The following is a 22,223-nucleotide window of genomic DNA, read 5'->3' as shown; positions in this document are numbered from 1 at the left end:
CTCCTTTGGCTGAGGAAAGGATGTTGGGGGACTGCCTCTGTTTTGGGATCAGGGTTCCCCCTTTTCTCAGCATGTGCTCGCTCTCTGCTCTTCTTTCACTATCGCCAGCCCCCCGCGTCCACAAACCATGAGCCAGGCCCGTGAGACTGGCTTTAAAAGTCCATTGAAATCTGGGTTCCTTGCGGTTGCTTGCTGAGCCGGTAGGGAGTACTTGAGTTGTGCATTCGAGCGTTTTGTGTTTGGGGAGACCAGGAGGGTTAGAAACTTTAAAAAAAAATGAAATCGGATAACCTCCCCGCATCACATGTCTCCAGCCTCTCTGCGGTGGGGGGAGATCTCACGCACACGGGTCGTGTTTCGATTCCAAGTGGCTGCACGCTCGGTAAAGGCCTGGGCTCTGCACAGAGTTGCTCGCATTTAACCAGAGGGGTGGTGATTCTTTTTAAACTGATTTAGCTAAACATCAGATGGGGGCTTCGCATGTGGACCCTCATAAATTAAACCTGGTTAAGAGCAGTTTAGCTTGGCCCTGTGTACATTTACAGGGACATGCTAAAGTGAAATCACCGGCTTCAAAATGCTTTGGCTTAACTAAATAAGCTTAATGACCGAGCTGCAAGGTTATGTGTAGACGCCTGAACAGACATGACGTTAAACCAAGTCCGAACTCCATGTAGACACTTACTGAATTCAGCTAAATCAGGTTTTAAAATTTTGAATTAGGGAATCTACTTAGTAAATCAAATGTGGGGGGAGGGAAGGATCCCCATGGGGTTTTGCACCAGTTTAATGGAATCAGTGCAGTTCTGATGTAGACAAAACCGTAGTCTCCGCCCCCCTTCAGTTCTCTGGGGGCAGGATCCCACCAGTTCTGACACCATGGTGGGTTGTGATACAGGCTGGGGGTATAGAGGTAACAGCGCCCCACAAGGTGCAGCAGTACTCGTGGCTGTAGTGAGACACTCAGACAGTTCAAGTACCTTCCAGCAGGAGAGGGCCACAGCAGGTGAGAAAGGAAGGAACCATGACCATGTGTAAAATGGCTGGCACCACACAGAATCAGAGAAGATGAGGGTTGAAAGGAACCTCCGGAGGTCTTGTCCAACCCCGCCTAAACCATCCCAGCCAGGGCTTGGTCATGGCAGTGGCCATCTTAGCACCAATTTCATAGCACTTGCTGGGCAAGAGGCTCAGCGTCAGGCCCGTGATCAGAGCCACACCCGCTGCCCTTTGGATTCCGTGCCCAGCTGATTACCAGCGAAGGGACGAATCCCCACCCCGGGGAAGGGCAAACAGGAGGCCGGCGCACGCTGCTGGTTTTGGACTCTGCTCCCTGGCCAGGGCTACGCATGAGGCACGGGGAATGGGAAGCAGGTGTGCGATGAACAGCTCAGCTCCACGGCACACGCGAGAGCCATCTGCGGATCGGAAGGGAGCTGCCGCTGGTTCTGGCCACCATTGAGGTGCCAGTTACGCCCCTGGCTTCATTCACAGAGTTGAACCTTTTTAAATTTGTGGGATATTTTTTTAAAAAATTTGTATTTAAAACAAAAGTCCTACGCGTTACGCCATGTTACAAATGACCAGACACCACATGTCTAGGTCTGGGATAAGGCACCCAGAGGGGGCAGGAGTAGGGGAAAAAGGCAGAGAGGCGCTGGCTGGCTCGGTCCCAGGAGCTCAGTCTTTCTTCTTGGAGTCGTTGGCGAGGCTGTTTCTCCACAGACGCAGCAGGTCCCGGTAGAGGTTGCGCTGTAGGACGGCGCTGGCACACAAGACAGCTCCTTGCAGGGCTCCCATAAAGCCACAGGTGCTTACGTCCTGCCCTAGGAGACAATGGCAGGCCATCGCGGCCCCTTTCCCGTGATTGTGCACCCCAGAACGCACTGCCTGGGTCGCGCTGAACGCTGCCAGGCTGGTGGAGAACCCGGCAATCAACCACTCAGGGACGGTGATACACTGACAGCTGGGGATGTGCTGATCCTGGGTCCTGCCTGGCCATCCACTCGCTGCCTCCCCACCCCCCAAAAACACCCCCACCCTTTCCGCTCCCGCCCCTGCTGCTTCGGTTTTTGCTGCTGCTGCATCCAGCCTGCTGTCCCCTGGGCCTTCCCTAGCTCCTGGCGTCTCCCTCCAGCTCCTCTCTGGGCAGATGCTCCCCAACGGAGCAGAACACGTGCAGATAGGGCAGCTCTCCAGGGAGCCCATTAGCCCCGGGGAGCTGGGCGCCTGGCTGCCCTTTGTGCCATTGGACCGTCCCCCCACGTCCTCGTCTAGCTCCTTAACTGAGGCATCAGGGAAGAGGGGGCCTCAGGCTGATCCTTGTGGCCCCGCTAGCCGCCTCCCCCAACGCTGACCGGCTCAGATGCACATTGGAGGCACCTGCCCCCCAGAGGGAGATGCTAATGTGCAGGGTGGCAGAGGGCAAGGTCCAGGCGGATGCTCCCAGCAGGTGCTAAGGGGGATGCTGTCCCACATCCCCTCTGGCGATTAGGTGTCATTAGCAGCTGGAAGGAAACACTGAACCTCCGGTGCCTCTCTGCAGCCACTGCACGGGGAGAGGTGCTGCCTGCCTCGGCTCTTGCCTCCCTTGGGGAGCCATATGGCCAGGCTCCGCTGCGCAGAGCATCAGCAGCATGAAACTGATGGTTCTTGACAGCGGAAGGGCCTTGCTGGTGTTGCTCTGTGTCTTGCCAAAGCTCTGAGCAGCAGCAGGGGTGCCGCGTGCCTGCTGGCTCAGTAAGACAGTTCAGCCCCCTCTTGGCTTCCTATTATTCTTGCTGGAGCTTTTGGTTTGCTTCTTTCCCCTCCTCCCTCCCCTTGAGCTCTAATTCCACGGGGCTGCTCGTTCCTCACCCCTGCCCACCTTGACTAAGACTGTCTGCTCCGATTTGCTTTGCCTTCCCCTGAGTCTCAGGCCTTTGAGTCTCCCAGGCACCCTCCTTTCTCAGAGAAATCCTGGTCTGTTGTGCCTTCGCCATCCTGTCCTTCCAGGTTTTCCACAGGGGGACTTTAATCCCTTCTTTCCTGCTTGGCTTCAACAATTCAGGAAGCAGGAAGGGGTGGAACTAGCAGTACTTGAGGGGGTGTCGTGTGGAGGTGGCGGGTGGCGTCAGCTACAGGGGAGGCAGGGGGAGCTGCTAAGAGCAGCTGGCAGGGGCTAGATAATCGAAATTCAATTTCCAACCCTTCCTTATGCAGCATTGTTCAGTTCTCTCTCCCTAACCCTGTAGACACCCCCAGGTTTGAGAGTCAGCCCAGCAGGTCTCACTCAGGGGACTCTGGGCGATGGAGGGGGAAAAGTACAGCCATGCTGAGGGAAACTGAGTCAAGAGTGGGGAGATCCAGTCGGAGAGAGCATACCTGTCAGGTAGAGGTTTGGCACAGAGGTCTGAGGGCGTAATGCGGCCGTCACTTCGGCCTGCATGCGAGAAATGCTGTGGTCAGCTCCATACAGCTCTCCTTCTGGAGCCGCTATGTAGTGCTGGTTGGTGAGCGGAGATCCAGCTGACACACACTCGATCTGTTGAAGACAAAGGCATTAGGTGAGCCCGAGTCCTGCGTGCAGGGTGCAATGACTGAGCAGGGCCCCTGAATGTCTGCTGAAAAGCCACTTCTGTGCAAGAAAGCGCAGTGGAAGTCCCTCAACTGGGTCAAACCCAGGGGGCCCTGAGTCCACCACGGTCCTTTCCTGTATAACAGACTCTTACGCCACGTTCTCCACCACAGAACGTCGGTGACCAGCGTTTGACTGCGTTATAAAGAAAGGTTTCCTTACCTTGTCCTCGATGCGAGGGTAGAGTTTAAAAACGGTCTTCAGAATGGACTCTACAATGGCGTTTTTCAGGCTCTCGTAGTCCACTCCTCTCTTCTGGACCTTCTCGTCTTTCCATTCCTCAAACCATTTGTATTGCGCAAACGCCAAGATACACAGCGTCGACTTGCCTGGAATGACAGAGCACTAGGAGTTGGTTGCAGTGTCACGGCTGGAGGACAGCCAGAGCTACGGGAGAGGGTAGCTTCTGCTGCCAGTCGCCGTGTCTCCACTCGCACCTAACAGACAGCTCTCCCTCCACCGGTGTCCATGCCCTGTCCCTTCAGCTGCCACCGGTGCCAGTGTCCCTGCCTCTTTGGCTTCCCACGTTTCAGCTCCTTGCCCTCATCATTGCCTCTGCTTTGACCGACCAGTTCTGTTTTGAGTCTCATCTGCAGGTATCCTGAGAATGTCAAGAACCACGACAATGGTGCCGCCTTCTCAGCGCAGTGTCTCCAAGACAGAGGCGCTCCTTTCGGCCAGCATGAGCACCTCAAAGACAAGGCACGCTCCAATCTCGCATTCGCTTCCACGGCCTGCAAGTTTAACTCCCAAATTCTCCTTGGGCACTTATTCATTCCTACAGCGGAACAGGCCATCAGCGTGACGTCCTGTCTCCAGCAATGCTTCCCGGTGAGATGCAAGGAAATACTGTAGGTAGCATGTACGCGGCAGAAACAACACTGCTTGGGTAAGCGGCCAGTGCTTTGTATTTAATGCCCATAATTCCAACCCACTCAGCGAATGATCTGATCTAATTCCGTCGGGATTTGGCTGTGTTGTTACAGTTTAATTTCGAGTCACACCCTCCATGTGGTTTAGTAACAGAGGGCATCACAGTGCCAAACTGTATCCCGTCTCCTCTTCTGTCCCCCTTCTCCCACACGTACACCATGGCTCTCTACAAGAGTCATCTGACTTCGAAAATGCCAGCTTCTGACTGGTAGAGCAAACTAGATTTTCCCTCCCTCTCACCCACGGAAGAAAGTTAATTTATTCTGCATTTGCAAAACTAGAAAGCGGCTCAAAAGATCGTTGTCTCAAATGGCCTAGAAAAAAATCCCTTCTTGGACCGGGACCAAGCCAATGGTGTCTGAGCCAGAAAAAGGGGCCAACGCTCTGAGTCAAGGGCTAGAAATAGGCTCCCCCTCATTGCAGAATCATTCCCGTTATGATACAAATACCATTCTTACCTGGGTTTCTCTCCTCCCAGGTGGGGTCCTTGGCTGATGGAGCTGTCACAAATAGCATAGGAATGTCCTCTGCAGCCTCTTCTCTGGAGGCAGCAAGGAAGCGATTCATGCTGCAGAGAGATGCAGAAAAGCCTTTCCATGAGTTTTGGCTAACAAGCAACCAGGTTAGTCCATGTGCACCTTGCAGGAATCCTAGCGGAAACAGGTGGGCAGCACTTCTCAGGCCACTCAGGATTCCTCCCACTGTGTTGCTGCTCACCCCTCCAACCTGCTCTGGAGTCTCTGCAGTGATTATGCTGGCACCGCTTCTCTGCGGTGTCTTGTGCCGCACCAGAGTGGCCCCCACTGTGGCTGGGGCACCAGCAAACTGCTGCTCTCCTGCTGTTTAGTTCACAGCTTCCTCCTCTCCAGCAAAAATGAAGATAATATGGAGCCTAAAACCACCCCCCATCGTGCCCTGTCTCATCATCCCTTGGAGGTCTCATCATGCATGGAAGGTGGAGAAGTTTGTTTCATGCCAACTGTGGGATCCCTCTTTATCAGCCATCAGCAACCTATGCTCTGGGACTTCATCTTGCTCATATTTATCCAACTGCTTCATCAGCTCACTTTGTTGTGCTGTACAAAATCCAAACACAGCATGCGTTCCCTCAGTGCCCGCATCAGCAATTGTGCAGAAGACAACAGTTAGGTTTGTTTGGACCAACTCCAACTAAACCATCCCAGCCAGAGCTTTGTGAAGCCGGGCCTTAAAACCTCTAAGGATGGAGATTCCACCACCTCCCCAGGTAACCCATTCCAGTGCTTCACCAGCCGCCTAGCAATAAACTTTTTCCTAATATCCAATCTAGACCTCCCACACTGCAACCTGAGACCATTGCTCCTTGTTCTGCCACCACTGAGAACAGCCTAGCTCCATCCTCCCTGGAACTCCCCCTTCTGCTAGTTGAAGGCTGCTCTCAAATCCCCCCTTATTCTTCTCTTCTGCAGATTAAACAAGCCTAGGTCCCTCAGCCTCTCCTCATAAGTCTTGTGCTCCGGCCCCCTAATCATTTTCACTGGACTCTCTCTGATTTGTCCACATCCTTCCAGTAGTGGGGGGGGGGGCACATTTCATCTGTTGAGCCTCTTCTTATATCTGGCTACTCGGTTCCTGAATCTACCTTCTTATCCTTCCTCTTGCTGGTGACGGAGATTGGTCTCTGGTTCAGAAGATATGGGAACCGCCACAGGCTGGGTGTTCATCTGAGTCCTCAATACCACATCTGTGATGCCATCCTGAATGGCGCCATGCAAATGACTGCCCTTTATTCTCTGCATTACTGTAGCACTCAGGGCTTTGGGCTCGGCCCTTTACGTACACACACAGTAAAAGACAGTCTCTATCGAACCAGACAAGACAAAGAGTTAGCTCCATTTTGCCGGTGAGGAACTGAGGCACGGCGCGATAAGTCACACTGGGAGGCTGTGGCATTTCCCAGCAGGGAACTGAATGTGCTGCGTGAGGACGCCTGTGGTGCTGACACCCAGATGGTGCGGACCTTGCATGAACAGGGATTTCATTGTCACACCCACCGGTCCCTTGGAAAGTTATTCTGCGTCAATGCTGCTGGGGTGATCTGTGTGAAAGGATGGGCTGGGTGAAGCTGGGCTGCCTGCTGGGCTCCCCCAGAGCCTGCGTTATCTAGGAGGTGATCACAGTGGTTCTTTCTGCTGGCATGAGGCAAACTTCTCCACCTTCCACCATGCCAGTGTGCGTGACACCAATCCTGCTGTGACCTGCCCTGCAGGGGCGCTATCCTAGCCTCTGACTGTAAGTCGTCCCCTATCTGAACTTAGTCAGGTGTTAAATTCTGGGACGCAGGCACACCGCTAACTTGTACATTATTGGCATCTCTAATGGGCCCAGATGAAGAGATTGGTGTCTTCTGACCCCATTTGCCCATTGCACTCTGAACTGGAGACAGACTCCTGGGTGAAAATCTGACTGTTTGCTCTGAATTCTGTCCATCATGTTTCACCCTGAAGTTGAGGTGGACAATTTTACAGCTGGGGACTGGCGGACTTTGTAGCTTGCTCCACGTATGCGTTTTATAATACTTTGGGAGTACGCACATGGACCATCCTGCTAGTCAAATATAAAGTAACTCAGACATCAGATGGGGAAGAAGCATACTGAGCTGCAGAAGCAAAGGTTCTTCTTACACTTCATCCAGGTTATGATGTGAGTAGATGAAGTAGTTTGTAGCTTCCAGTCCCAGCTCTTCCTTTGAGCCTTTGAGTCCTACGAAGACACTGAACCCTGCTAGGCCATGATCCACCATGCGAAGCTGGGACTGAACGCCTGCACAAAGGGGAGCAAACAAAAGATTAACATCCCACCTCCTGAGGAACCATGGTTGCACCATGGAGAAGTGGTAGATTCTCCCTAGTTAGGATTGAGTCCAGGTTCCATTACAAAGCCCAACTAAACCTCCATCTTCCTCCACAACTTTGGCTTTTCAACTGGGTTTGGCCTGGAATTTCCCAGCGTTATGCTACAGGCAAAGCAGAAGGTTTCTGCCAAGTTTGAAGAATCTGGTCAAACTATATGAGTTACAGGACAGTAACAGAGACCACTCATTTGAAATTTTGATTAATATAGTATTTGGCTCCTGTTAGCTTAACACGTTACTGCCCCTTCAAATAGTCCACGTGCTTAGATCTCCTTGAAACCCCAAGTACTAGAATACCTGGGACAAGCTTTTTGCAGAGAAGTTGTCTCAATTGAAAAATAGCCATTTTTTCAAAACCAAAAGACTTGGCAAAATTGTGGGTCATGCTTTTAAAAAAAAAAAATCAGTGTCTTTTAATCAAAATTTGTTGAAGTAATTTTCCAAGTTTTTCCAGGTACTGACACCCTGTTCTTTAGTTTAAAAAAAAAGAACCCAGTTTTTGGTAAATAGAGTTGGGGTAATTCTATAACTGGTTTGGACAAATCTGATTAAAAACATCGATAAAAAAATCAAAGAAAATGGACGATTTTGAACTCTGCAAAATGGAAACAACTTCAAATGGTCGGCATTTTTTTCACAAAATCATCTGGAATGGAAACGGTTTTGCATCCTTATCTATAGGACTTGCTATCAAGCAACCACTCCTCTAACAGCATGTGTGAACTATGATCCAGTATTAGAGTGGAGTTTAGGTGGGAGGAGATTAGCACAACGAGGATTTTTGGTACGTTAGCTCTCAGGAGCTGCCCGTTCTTAGGCGCCGTGATGTTACGGTAAAGCCTATGGTGTTTTACCGGGTGACGTTCGTATCTCTGCTGGCAATAGCCGCTCATAGGTATTAAATATTCCAGCATCAGAAATCACAATAGGAGCAAAGACGTTCACGAGATCTTGGCCTTTCTGTACACTAACACCTGGAAGGAAAAGGGGAGATAAAAGAAAACTTAATCAACTGAGTGGACCCCTAGGCCTGCACTGCCCTGGGGCAGGAGCCCTTTACTCTCCAGAGGTTAGGTAGGAGTGGTAGACGCAGGCGGTGTGTGATCAGTTCAGGTGCAGGAAGGAGGCTGGGTTGAGTGTGGGCTTTATCACAGGAGCATCTGGAAGTGGGGACAAAGCATAAATAACTGGGGAGAGTGTTTATAGGCTTTTCTATGGCTCTCCTAGCATTTCCAGTTCTCTTCCTTCAAGCACACATCAGCCCTTATATCAAAGAGGAACAAGACGCCCTCTGCACAGATCCCAGCAGATCTGCTGATAGCATAGGATGCGTGCGTGTGTGGAGACTGCCCTGCAGAGGAGCCAATGAGTACAAGAAGGGCTGACCAGCCGCTTTGGAGACGGTCCAGCTTATTGCAGTGCAGAGAGACTGGGGCTTTGTTCTCCTTTCAGTGCAGTCCGCCAGCTGGCTGACATCTCACCCTGCCCTCCTCCGGCCTACCTGCAAGCAGCTTTTGAAAGGTGGATAAAGAACTGGTTAAAGGGGAGGCTACAATGGGTCACACTGAAAGGTGAACTGTCAGGCTGCAGGGAGGTCACTAGTGGAGTTCCTCAGGGATCGGTCTTGGGACCAGTCTTATTTAACCTTTTTGTTACTGACCTTGGCACAAAAAGTGGGAATGTGCTAATCAAGTTTGCAGATGACACAGAGTTGGGAGGTATATGATCGGGATATCATACTGGAAGATCTGGATGACCTTGTAAACTGGAGTCATAGAAATAGGATGAAATGTAATAGTGGAAAGTGCGAGGCCATGCATTTAGGGACTAATAAGAACTTCTGCTATAAGCTTGGGGATGCATCAATTGGAAGTGACAGAGGAGGAGAAGGACCTGGGTGTATTGGTTGATCACAGGATGACTATGAGCCGCCAATGTGATGTGGTCGTAAAAAAAGCCTCACTCACCATAGGCTTTGCCTTCTGCATTCACCAAAATGCTCTGCACCGCCGCCTTGGTTAGAACAGCGCCTCCAGCCTTCTCGATCAAAGGGATGGTGTGGAAGGCGATTTCACTGGGGCCTCCTCGGGGATACCATGCCCCTTCCAAGTAGTGATGCACAAGAAGTGCATGTAAGGAGAAGCTGGCACTGGCTGGAACCACTCCTGGAAGACCAAGCAAAGAAGAGGGATTGTTCCCATGCAGAACTCCTTCATTGCTGCATTTCTCCCTTGGGCGGCCTAACCTACAGGTTTCTCTCTCAAGAAGAATTCCTAGGCACGTTCAAATTCCGTTTTGCACTGTCAATTCGCTGGGGCAGGAATCCAGCAGTTGATCTATCTACAAAGTGCCATGCACACTTATGCTGGGTGCTGTGCCGAAAATAACTCGGAGAACATCTCCCCAGCAGCCGGGAGGGTGCTCCCCTGCTCAGGCTGACGTATGCATGCAAGCGCAAGCAGAGTACCTACTACGTACTTAAGGGCTCGGCGGCTAACCTGTGCTGCCACCTAGGCCTCTGCAGCCACGCTGCTATTTTTAGCATGCTCGCTCGAACTGAGCTAGTACAGGTCTGTCTCCCCCAACTGGGAAACAGCTCCCAGCGGCTGGGTGCACATACCCTTAGAGATCTGTTCCTCTTCCCTACTACTTATGCTCCCCCCCCACCCCCCCAAAAAAATCTGTAGAGCCAGATTGCGTCGTGCAGCAAGGAGCCCACAAACAGAACTGGGAGGGGTGGGGGGAAGGCAGAGGCTGTGTCTCCGGTGGCACAATCTCTCCCCTGGCACCCCAGCATGAATGCTGCATTGTCCCGGCAGGTGGCACAGCCACTAGGCCAGAGCAGAGGGTGGTGCAGGGCCGTGATGGACCCTCCTTGCACTGCACGGGGTGGTAGAAGGGACCAGTCCCCTGGGAGCACAAGGCCCTGCAGCTGTGCCGTGGTCAGGTCCTGAATAATAATTTAGCCCCGCATTTGATGTTGCTTTCACTTCTTCTTCGCAGGTGCACCTGTACTCAGCCTCTCCCATCCCACCTGTCCAAAAAGGCCCCAAACATCATGAGACTGGCCTAAAAATCATGAGATTTTAAAATGATGATAAATGTGGGGTTCTTGTCTTTTGGTGTTGGAGCCTTTGAGGTTCATGTTTTCAAATTTTTCTCCCCCATCTAGTGTGGGGGTGGGGACAGAATTTGTTTATGTGAAAGCTAAGTTTAAGGTTTTTTAAAGTTATCTAATAACCTGATTCCAGGAGCTGGGGCTTTAAGACCACCACCAAATATCAGACTCTTGATAACATTGCAAGACTTGGCAACACTTTCCATGACTAGTTATCAGAAATACGCAATTCACCCGTTATAGAAGAATCTGGAGAAGTGAGGTGGAGACCTAGGACTAACTTTGTCTGGCTTTCAGATCTAGATGAACTCAAATGGTAGAAAAGGCACCAATTGTTAACAGTGAAGGCAATTAGCCAGTGGGACAGGCTATCTCAGGAAGTCCTGGCCTCTCCACCTCTTGAAGTCTTCAGATCAAGACTGGATGCTTTTTTGGAAGATATTCTTAACTAGTCAAGTTATTGGGCTCAATACCACAGTAAGTGGGTGAAATTCTATGGTCTGTGTTATGCGGGTGATTAGACAAGATGATCACAATGCCCTTACAAAAAAACCTGACAATAATTATCTATGAATCTCTGACTAAGGGACGCCTGTGTTTGGGAGCAGCTTTGCATACAAAGCCAGAAGTGCTTACGAACGTCAGATTCTTTTAATCATTTGCACAGCTCCCCTGTGAGAAGCAATCTACATGCACACATGGCAACTGGGTCTGCTTTTCTTGGTGTTGGGGTGGGCCATCCTGACTCATGCATGGAAAGAGCACTGAGTTTGCAAGCTGCCACGGATGGGAATTTGCACACAGCTGCCTTGGACTGACAGTTCACTCTCTCCTGATTTTAATTCTGCAGTCATCTGGAAGATGCATGCTAGCAAATTTTTGCCTGACCCAGCGCAGCCAACACCTGCATGATGATGTGAGTCACCCCTCTATTAACTTGTATATTGCTGCAGTAGTCTTGTCTCTTCAACCCCTGCTCAAGGTAGAGGGGAACCTGATGTGCTCAGGCTGTCTTTTCTTTAAAAATAGGGTTTCACGTGGTTTTTACTCTCCATTGATCTTCTTTTCCCACTCTTGTCCTGATTCTGTTTAATGGAATTGGACACAAACATGACTTTTTAGCAATACCCCCTGACGTGTAGATAGCACCTTTCATCCAAAGATCCCTGTGTACTTGGCAAATCTGACCAACTCCTTACAAACTCTGGTATATAGACTTTTTTTAAAAAATGCTAAACTAAAAGAGCATTATTTAGGTTGCAAAATCAAGCCCTACAACATTAGGAAATGCCAGATTTGCAGTTGCCCATCCAACCTAAATTCTGCCCCTTTGTGTGTTTATTCTGCGCACTGAATCAGAGAGGGATCCTTTGGGGGGGGGAACACACTATTTAATCATGTAATTAAAGACTGCATCATATATTGTACACACCAGGGTGAGAAATAAGGTTGTTGGGCAACCTCTGTGTTTGCAGGTTTTTTTAAAACTTTTGAGTGCTTGACTTAGCAAACTAAATAACCATTTGAATGCAGGTTTTTATATGCCATTTCCTAGGTTTCTTCAGAGCCAAAAAAGGGTAAAAAAAACAAATTCTGGTATGTACAATTCTGACAACCCCGGCATCATCATCAGAGTATGAATCCTGAACCTTTAGCACTCAGCATGGATTGCTTCCAGTCAAGCTACGGGACTAACTACAGTCACGGACAGCAGGAGAAGGCTGTTATTCCAGACAGGGAGGATGGACAGATGGGCTCAGAGCTGGATCTGGTGAGTGGTTGTGGGGAATCTAGTATCCCTTCCTCCCCAGGAGTTGTGGAGAAGTTCCTACCCCATGTGGGGCACCCAGAGGCAGGATGGGACACTGAAGACACGTTCCACATCTATGTCTCTGCTTGTGGGACGGGGGAGCCAAGCCAGGATCTCTCTCCACCCCCCAGTACAGATGCTCTGATAGCTTCCAGACGTTGGACATGGTAGCAGTCAGTAGTTTAACCTGAATGGAATTTCAGCAGACAAAGAAAAGGCACTTCTCTAGCCTGATGGCTTTCCCTGCTGAATTTCAGAGGCTGTTGTACACAATGGAGATCTAAGAGCTTCTTGGTTACAAGGAACTTTTCTACTGGAAAATGTTAGGAAACCTAAATATAAAGGTCACCATCAGCTCCCCCTACAAGCTGACTGTTTCACCCACTTAAATGCAGCCACCTTTGGAGTGAGCAACTCATGAACAGTTCAAAGCAACACAAGAGTTCAGAACAGGATGTTAAGAAAATTGTGCCTGATGGAAAAGGCAAGGAATACTCAGAGATGCAGAATGTAAAAGTCTGAACTGGAGTCTGGCCAGCTCCCCAGCCCTAAAACATGGGCTCTTGTGAAAGGGAACAAGGAGTGGCCAAGACCCAGGTTTCCCATCCAGGTGCGATCCACCGCAGGGAGTCCATGCAGGATATTTTCAGAGAAGGGGATTTAGATTAGAAAACTGGTCTGTTTGCTAAAAGACTCACATACCATAAGTGGGGAAGATATAGCTAAATATCGCTCTGAGTTCTTCGTTTGTGGTGAGTTCATTGACCACGTCGGTCACACTTCGGGACGCCATCCTAAAGAACGGAGAGAACCACGCCAGCAGGCCGGTGAGGCTCAGGAACTTTGCCAGGGGCACGGGCATCATTTTCAGAATGCTCATGTGGGGAGTTCCTCGGGCAACTCTCTGAAAGGGGGACAAACAAAGAAAAAAGCAACGGCTGTGAAGAAACACGCACGAGCTGGAGCAGGAGCTCAGCGAAGTTTTGCCACCACAAGGCAAAAGGCCCTAGAACTTGGCTGCATGAAGAGAGAGACGTTGATCACATTCCTTGCTCTTTAGTGGCTAAAAATCACGAACTCTGCTTCAGAAATCCAGTCCTATCCTTGCTACCCCACCGCGTTCCGGTGGGAAGAGCTAGACACTTGCGTATCCCTGTGTTTGAAATGAGTGGCCCTAAAATGCAGAGTGTTGTTCTAACTGGACGCTCCTTGAGACTCAGTGGGGAAGAGGTAACAAACTGAGGAGGAGTAAAGACAAAGCCAGGATTACCGTTACAAGTCCCATAAATTTCTCAATAGCTGCTGCTTCATTGGGAAACTGTTTCTTTAACCCTTCGACGTACTCCTTCTTCCCACCGTACAGGTGATACGTTTTGCTGTTTCCAGGCTCTCCCAGAATTACTGCATCAAAGACCGAGGGCATCTTGGCCCACTGTAGCTGCCCTTCTGTGAACTGGTCCACGAAGAAGCGCGTCAGGGACCTCTCCTCTAGCTGCCCTACGTAATGAATACCTGGAAGGCAATGGCAAATGGTTACACAAGGAAGCTGCACTCCAGATATTAAACTGCAATGGGCTGTGGCTATGTGAAACGCTGGATACATGCAAAAAGCTAAAAGGGCTTTTTATTAAATACGTTTAGTGACAGGGAAGGCTGCAACAGGACACACTCCACCCAGTCAAATGCTCGAAAACATGGACATGAGAAGGCAAGGGTAAGATTTCCAGCATCCCTTGCCCAACATCTCCTACAGATCTGTTGATAACGCACTCCACGAGGCTTTCACTTCCGCCTTGAACACCTACTGAAAAGCAATACATACGCTCCCTCCCTCTGTTTGCTCTCACAGAGAACCTTAATGGTGACTTTACTCCTGCATCTCAGCAAATCAACACCTCTGACAACCTCACAATCCATACGTTTGGAAAATGATTCTGCTTTAACATCGCTGAGTCACTCACTTAAAACCGTAAGTTTAATGGGTCTTTAAAAAAAAGAAAAGTCAGCTGAATCGAACCTAGGAACACAACCTGGTTAAGGGTCGTGGTGGATTCTCCATCACTGGTAATTTTTAAATCAAGATTAGACATTTTTCTAAAAGGTCAGCTCTAGTCCAAACCAGAATTGTTTGGGGGGAACTTCTGTAGCCTGTGTGATACAGGAGGTCAGACTAGGTGATCGCACTGGTCCCTTCTGACCTTGGAGTCTGTGAATCGACAATTGTATGGTTATTGCATGGCAGAGTTAAGGGTGTTTGAGTGACTTAGCTGTGCATTTTGTACTGTGATATGTCTATTTCTTTTAAGCTTAACCTTACCTGTGAATTCCCCTGGGTTTGAAACGCTAGTTTTTGAGATAAGTGCAAGAGCGCTAATGTTTTTACTTCTAAGTGACTTATATGTACTCTCAACCTTAATTCCAATTACCTAAATTTTTAATCTGGGAATTAAGAAGTGTGACACCAACATTACTGTGACTAGGGGAGGTAGAGATATTTCCCGCTGGGTGTTGTTTTTGGCCCTTCTTGCATTTCTCAGAATTCTGTTTACACCTATGAAAGCCAGCCAGTATCTGAAGTGCAGTCAATCGATTATCTAGTTTATGCTGGTGGAGTGGGGGGAAGGAAGAGCAGCAAAATCCACACTCATAACATCCAGGCTTCTCTAAAGCCAGATCTAAGGTTATGTTAAAAGCAATCTTTACATAATAATCACGTCGCATGTTCACAACTCATATGGAGACCTTGTACCATGATTTTAACAATACTCCTCCTACATCTAAGGTTAGAGGTAAAAAAGTTAAATTTGAATGTGAAATCAAGCATCAATATCCATTTTTAAAACGTGGGCATATTATAAAAATGTGCTTTAACGTCAGGTGTTCGTAGCTTGAAATCTTTCTTTTATATAATTAGGCTTTGAAGGCATGTGGAATAGTTTTCAGGATATGTACAAAATATATAGAGTTTAGACAGGTGAATATGTATTGTTTAAACAGTTCAAACTATTTCCTAAACTCTTGATCCAATGTACACTCAAGAAGACAGGCTACATCCCATGATCAGGGTTGCAAAGCTGATCATCCCCGCTGGGCACCTTGTTATGCCATTTACATCTGTGCAAACTGGGCATATGAGGCTCTCAAATCAGATTTCTACCCTGGCTCTACCCACGTGTAAATGACACCAGGTGCAAGGCAGGGGATTCAGATCCTGCCCCTACTCTGTGTGTGTGTGTGTGTGTGTGTGTGTGTGTGTGTGTGTGTATTACAGTTCAGTCCTTTTAATGACATGAGCTCGTCCTCAAATAATACGATATGAAACAAGCTTTTCTACACTCGCAGCTGAAGGTGCGATTCCAGCATCTGCAGCATAGCGGTAAAGGAGCCTGAGTGCATACTTGGGCAGCTAGTCTGTGCTACTGCAGCTTCAGAAGTGCTTGGTATTCATTAAAGCCAGCTGAGGCATGTCTTCATGTGCTCCAATCACAACCCTCGGCCTGCAGGGTGGACTTACCCTTAGACACACACATAGCATCTTAGAATATGTTTTCCTTCTTGAATACTTAGACCTAGTGCCAGATTCTCAGCAGCACCCAATGTCCAGTGGGTGCAACGAAGATCGAGGCTGGACTGGATTCTGCCCCAGCCCTGTCCCCCACAGATCTACTCTGAACGATGCTAGTTACCAATGACCTCCAGGGGCCATTCGGTATCTGCTGATCGCCAGAACATCTGGAAACTACACATTTCTTTTCAAACCACCAGCGCTGCCTTCCTTAGGGATCAGGGGATAGGACAATTAGGCATGAAGCTAGTTTCTTGTGCAAGCTAAGTTCTCTGCTACCACAATATGCTGACATATATTCAGGGTGTTACTCCAGGGAAGGAAAATTTTGGCTTCCTTTAGTGGTGCAATGGGGAAACTGAAGGAGTGTCCTGAAGGGTACTTTGCTATGCTTAGGGCGTCTGTTTAATGGGTTAAAACCAAAAGTCACCGAGACAACACCCCTCATACTAAAAGAATAGTGTTTATCCACTAAGCACTGCAAAAACACTGGCAATATCTACTCAGTTCATGCTCACTGGCTTATGTCTAAGGGCTGGTCTACCTGGAGCAGTACTGCGGATTACAGGGATAGGATTCCTAAAGCGCACGAACATGTCGTGCGTTAATTAATCGGTTCGTGTAGTCCTTGCTGGTGCCCATTGTTTGAAACAGGGCTATGCTAAAGTGCCCTAGAGAACACGACAAGGAAATTACTCATTACAATATATACATAGCTCATGACAAGAGAGAGCCCTGCAAATCCCTGATTTCTGGACACCTATATGGAACTCAAAAATTGCTCCAAATAAGTCCTGAAAAACAGAAGCCCTGCCTATGCTGCTGTCTGGGTCCCCTTGGGCAAACGGGGTTAGGGGTGGGAACAGAGTGAGTAAGCTGCATTTTGGAAAGGGTTAGGGTTAGGTGCCTAACTCCAGACGATCTGGACTGGAACTCTTTGAAGACCCCCCTTCTCCCCCCCGGCCCACAGCCCCACAATCAAGAGTGCAGTAGAGAGGATATTGTGTTCCAAAGCACAATCCCTTCCCAGAGTTCCTCCTGGTGGTGGGGCAGCTACAGGCCACCCATCAATCCGGCTCAATCTAATCCTTAGGGAACAGTTTACAAGCTCAGCAAAATCTGCGCCCTGCACTCGGGGGTGATTTTTCAAAGGCGTGTACTCCAGGCAACATGAACCTATTTGCCTCTGGAGTTCAGCTATGCACGGCTGTGCGGGGGAGGGCTAGCTCTATGCCGACTTTGCCTTTCAGCCTCCAGCTAATGCATCTGCGGGGAGACTCGGAAGAGTCAAGAATGGTTTTATAACTGGGAAGCCGGTCGTCAGCCCTGCCTCTTGCACAGAGTTGGCTGAACTGCTTCCCCGCCCACCCCTAGAGTTCTCCGACTTTATATGTCACCTTTGACCAACAAAACATCAGCCCCAAATGCAAACGTTTCAAACAGCGCTAGGCAATGGGTTTGAACAGACCCAGCAATGGATTTGCCTATTTGTGAGTAGTCAGGAAGTTTCCTTGCTTTCCTCTATTAAATAATTCCCCAGGCTTCTGCCTCATCCCACTGCCATTTATAAATACTAGTTTGCTTCAAAAGTAACAATAAGAACTCCCATCGTGTTTCTGTAGCACCGTCATCTAGGCAGGATAATCTTATCCCACACACACTGGTCAAAGGTTTTAACACTCACCTGGGGCCAGTGAAGTGGGTGTTAAAATCACAGACCTGCTTAATAGCAGGGCAGGTTTACGCAGTGTGTTTTGAGAGAGTAGGAGAGCGCCAGGGAATCGTATGCAGGGAACTCACTGGGCCAAGGAGCACATGGTGATTTCAGCAGAAGTTGAAGCTTTGCGTACAGAGCTTAGAAACTCTGCAAGGCAGGAAATCCAACTGCAGGAGTCCCAGCCGCAGAGGCTCGCTGATCTTATGGTGTTAATAAACTCTGCAAGTTATCTGGGCAAATGGATCAGCGTCTGTGCTCTTGTGATATGCACACTCCTTGGTTTCTCTTTTCCCACTCTTCCTCGGGCGTTAGAGGATTTTAATACAGATCAAACCAGCCCTCTGGGCCTCTATGTGATGGACTGCTCCATCACACACTCCCTTCTGGGAACGCTCAGGAATATCGTCTCAAGACCTTGCCTGTTTATTCACTGTTGCTACGAAGGAAAGACACGGCCCTCTGCCCTGCTACTGTGGCCTATTTCCCAACTGCTCCATCTGGTTTCCTTCCCCTCCTGTTTAAGGCAGACTTACCTACATCAAACTCAAAGCCCTTCTCGCTGAAGGTGTGGCAACAGCCACCCGCCTTCCCATGCTGCTCCAGCACCAGCACTCGCTTCCCAGCCTTTGCGAGGAGCACGGCCACGGCCAGACCCCCAAAGCCACTTCCGATCACAACAGCATCCAGCTTCTCGGGGACCTTGGCAGCAGAGAAAGCTGAAGAAGAAGGAGAAAGTTGTCATCAATACATGGGCCACTTCCAACAACCGGGACAAAAACTCGCCCACTGTCTTACTCTGGTCATTCCTAGGACCAGACAGAAATTGGGCCATTGTTGACATTCGAAAGGACATGGGCATTAGATGCTGGCCCATTATCATTCCCTGGCTGCTGCACATACATTACAGGAACTGCTGTTTCTTCCAAATCAGCTGGAACTGGGAAATTAATGATGTGTCATAAGAAAGCTGCTTCTCCAGATGGAGACCCAGTCTCAGCTGTGCAGATCCTGTAGCTTGCCAGTTTCGAGGAGGGGAATTCTTGTAACAAGGTTGTGAGACTCTTGGCAAAACAGCAAAGAGCTGGTTTACAGATTCACTGTGTAGAGCTCAAGATTGTAAGATGGTTTTCTGATGGTCCTGGCTACCCTGGCAAGAACAAACCACATTATAAAAGCTGGGGCACGATCATGTTATAATCCTGACAGCAGATTACCCTGTGCAGAAGGGCCTGTGATCTCATGAGATCCTGACCAACACATGCACGCGCACAGGGGCGCCATGTCCCAGCACATTGTTAGGGACTCTCCCCCAGCCCATTGTGAATCACCCGATGTGGTTCAGGAAGAGGACCTGAGCTGTGATAGAAGTGCACCTGGCTGGGATGTGCTTAGCCTGACAGATCGCTCCAAGGTTGCTGCTGAGAGACAGCAGGTCTGGACTCTCCTCCATGGAGCGGAGTTATGAAGGAAGCTGTTTCATCAGTCGCTGCTAAATTGCCCCTGGAAAAAGCAAGGGTGACACTGGCCTTTCACAATCAGGCCTCAGAATCAACATTCCTCCTGCTACACTGGTCAGTTTCATAGACAGAATCAGAGTTAGAAGAGTTCCCAGACCATCCTCCAGGGACCACTGCAGGCTTGTTCCCTACAGGGCATTAATAATTATTTCTATTTCAATAGCACCTCCAGACCCGACGAAGATCAGGTCCTCACTGTGCTGGGTGCTGCCTAAACAGATCTAAATAGATCCTCCTGTCAAACTGCAAATGTCTCAAACAATAGGATTGTCTGGTTGGTCCAATAAAAGATGTTACCTCCCCCACCTTGTCTCACTTTTCCCCTTGACAGACTCTTTCCCGGAAGAACAGATCTCTCTCTTCTCAGTTTCACCTTTATACACCTACCAACCATGTACCGCAGTAAGCTATTACTATTGCTCTTTGGCCTTGATACCTTTCATCTACACAGATAACTGGTGACAAAAGAAGCCTGTTATCTTCCAGGTGGAGCAGCCTGCTGAGGGATATCTAATATCTTTGTCAGCAGGTTACACAGCAGCAGAAGGTTGAGTATTAGGATTCCTGGGTCTGGAGCAGTTGTGCTCTAGTGCCTAGATGGCGTACATCCAAGCATGTGATTTGGCATATCCCTTCTGAAAGGCGGTGCGGCAAAGTGGAGGAGACACGGGCCTGTTATATTAGAGACTGGGATTTTTTTCACAGCTCTGATGTGACGTTGTGTAACGTCTCCGTTATCTTATCTGTAAAATGCATCAGAGAGTTATTGCCCCTAAAGTAGTGATCTGAGGTGCGGGTCAGCAATGGTTATGAAGTAATAGCAATTGTTAGGAAGAAATATTAACAGTAACCAGAAGAGGAGAACTCGTGGTGTCTTGGGTTACAGCTCTGTGCAACTTCTCATAGGCTGTGGCGTATTTTGTGATGGAATCTAACTCTCTTGACTTTTTTTTTTTTGGATGTGGGCACACAGGACTAAGTTCTAATTGCAGAGATGTCACAGATGATGCTTGGTAGGTCTGATTAAAGATAACAGACAAGCTTGGGACAGGGTCTCTTCCTTCCCTATGATGGAGGGAGAGAAGTGCAATTTCCAGAGGTGAGAACAGACTCATAAAAACAACCATACTGGGTCAGACCAAGGGTCCATCTAGCCCAGTATCCTGTTTTCCTACAGTGAACAATGCCAGGTGCTTCAGAGGAAATTAATAGAACAGGTATCATCAAGTGATCCATCCCGTCGGCCAATCCCAGCCTCTGGCAATGCTCATGCAAGATTCTTCTTCATCTCTGCATCAGCGCTAATGGGATGCATTCCCCTTCAGAGAACATGCCCCTTTGTGCTTAAGAAAAGAATCCGCCCCAGAGACAAAGGTGGAAGCAGGCAGGTACGTAGGGAGAACCAAGGCACTGAGTTATAGCCTATCCTGTATCAACAGGACATTTAGTTCCAGTCTTTGGAACATGAATGATATGTACGGGACTGATTAAGCTGCACAGCTGATTCTTCCAGTCCAGTGATTTGGCATTACCTTACAGGGCATGGGCGTTACCACAATATCAAGGATCTGTTATACAAACCACTGCAGGGGATTATAGAGATAATCATCCTGAGTTACAGCTCTTTCACACTGTAGGGGAAGGAATGCAGTTAACCTGAGTCACTGCAGCCTTGATTTCAGGCAAATTACCCAATCAAGGGACAAATCAGGTCAGAAGTTCTGTAGAAAGGGATAGGGGTGCTATCGCCATAGGCAAAGGAAAGGCTTGGGGGTGCAGACAAGTACTCCTATCTGGGGTGTATATATGGGCACTGGCATGTGAGTGGGTGTGGGTGGGAATGGAGTACATGCCGGCACTGGCATGTGTTTGGATATTGATAGATGTAGAGAGGGGCATGTGGGTAGGCACGAGTGAGTACAAGGAGGACGGTGCACATATACAAAGATCCCAACCTAGGCATGCCTGGCAGCAGGGAAGGAACGGACATTCTGTCAGGGGGGCAGAGATGCTCTGAAATGTGGCTAATGTCTGTACAGGGTGACACAGATCACACATTTCCAGTCTGTCTTGACTTGCCTTTGCCCACACAGCCCGTGGAGGTCGGAGCTGCTTTCCCACTACCCATTCCCCCCCGGCCGAGATGTGGCTGGAGCAGGTGCCCAAGCCCTTTCAGGTACCTTGTTTGAGGACCTTTTTCCGAAGAGCCTTGTCAGTCACCAAGGGGGCAGGTGATTTCCTGGAGTCAGCAGAGAAAGGATTGGGGGAGCTGCTGCCGCTGAGCAGCCATCTGAGCAGTGTGAAAAGCAGGAGGGCGAGCAAGATCCAGTACAGCCACATAACTGTGCTAACGTCTGTCTCTGTCAGGATGAAAATGGAATGGCCATTAGCCCTGAAAGCCAGCCGGGGCAGCCTTCAGTGGGCTGTCATCCTCCGCTCCAGTTCAGACACTCCCCTTTAAAGGCACAGTCAAAAATCGAGTCTATGGCTGAACTCCTAAGACACCTACTGAGTCTCCCTCTCTTGGGGTTAGTTTTTGGGGCTTGTTTGCCAGGGGAAATTGCCTGGCATAGCTACACCAGCACGATCTCACGCTAGCTATACCAGTGTAATTCTCTGTGTGGACGGGCTACCAGTGTAATGGGGGCGGTCGTGTTTCTTGGTGGTCTCAGACTGCGATGTCCAGGATGGCGGTTCAAAGTAGAGTTGCCAATAGTCCCTTGTTATAAGGGACATCCCTTATTTTTTCATCTCTGTACAAGATCGGGAGTGGCTGAGTGCTGCAGAAAGCAACAAGATCTACCTCGGGTGAAGGTAGGTGAGTACTGCTGCTGCTTATTAATTATACTAGTATTGATAATAATAATAATATTATTGGGGGTGGGGGAAAACAGTCCCTTATTTTTGAAATACAATGTGCAGCACCTTGCACTCAGAAGCCCTTTCTCCGAAGTGGGCAATGGGCATTGGAGTTAAATGGGTTTCAACCCCCTGCGCGTGGCAGCGGGGCTAAGGCACTCGGCTGGACCCCTATACTTGATGGCTGGGCCCAGC

General features: G+C 49.1%; 1 protein-coding gene across 1 annotated transcript; it reads right to left on the bottom strand.

Moving 5' to 3' along the window:
- Positions 1-1,520: 1,520 nt before the first annotated feature.
- Positions 1,521-21,553, bottom strand: RETSAT (retinol saturase). The gene is made up of 11 exons (XM_067545799.1): positions 21,350-21,553; positions 18,186-18,368; positions 13,641-13,882; positions 13,073-13,274; positions 9,410-9,607; positions 8,297-8,416; positions 7,213-7,351; positions 5,008-5,117; positions 3,779-3,945; positions 3,364-3,523; positions 1,521-1,826 (listed from the first exon to the last, which is right to left on the bottom strand). Exons 1-11 carry the CDS (start codon positions 21,507-21,509, stop codon positions 1,681-1,683), a joined length of 1,827 nt encoding a protein of 608 aa, XP_067401900.1. The 5' UTR covers positions 21,510-21,553; the 3' UTR covers positions 1,521-1,680.
- Between the last annotated feature and the right edge of the window lie 670 nt (positions 21,554-22,223).

This window comes from Emydura macquarii, unplaced genomic scaffold (genome assembly GCF_026122565.2).
Source record: "Emydura macquarii macquarii isolate MOO-44397 ecotype Brisbane River unplaced genomic scaffold, CSIRO-AGI_Emac_v2 contig_1110, whole genome shotgun sequence".
Lineage (NCBI taxonomy): Eukaryota > Metazoa > Chordata > Testudines > Chelidae > Emydura > Emydura macquarii.
The sequence above is the reverse complement of the archived record's forward strand: the minus strand, read 5'-3'. Positions and strand labels throughout refer to the sequence as shown.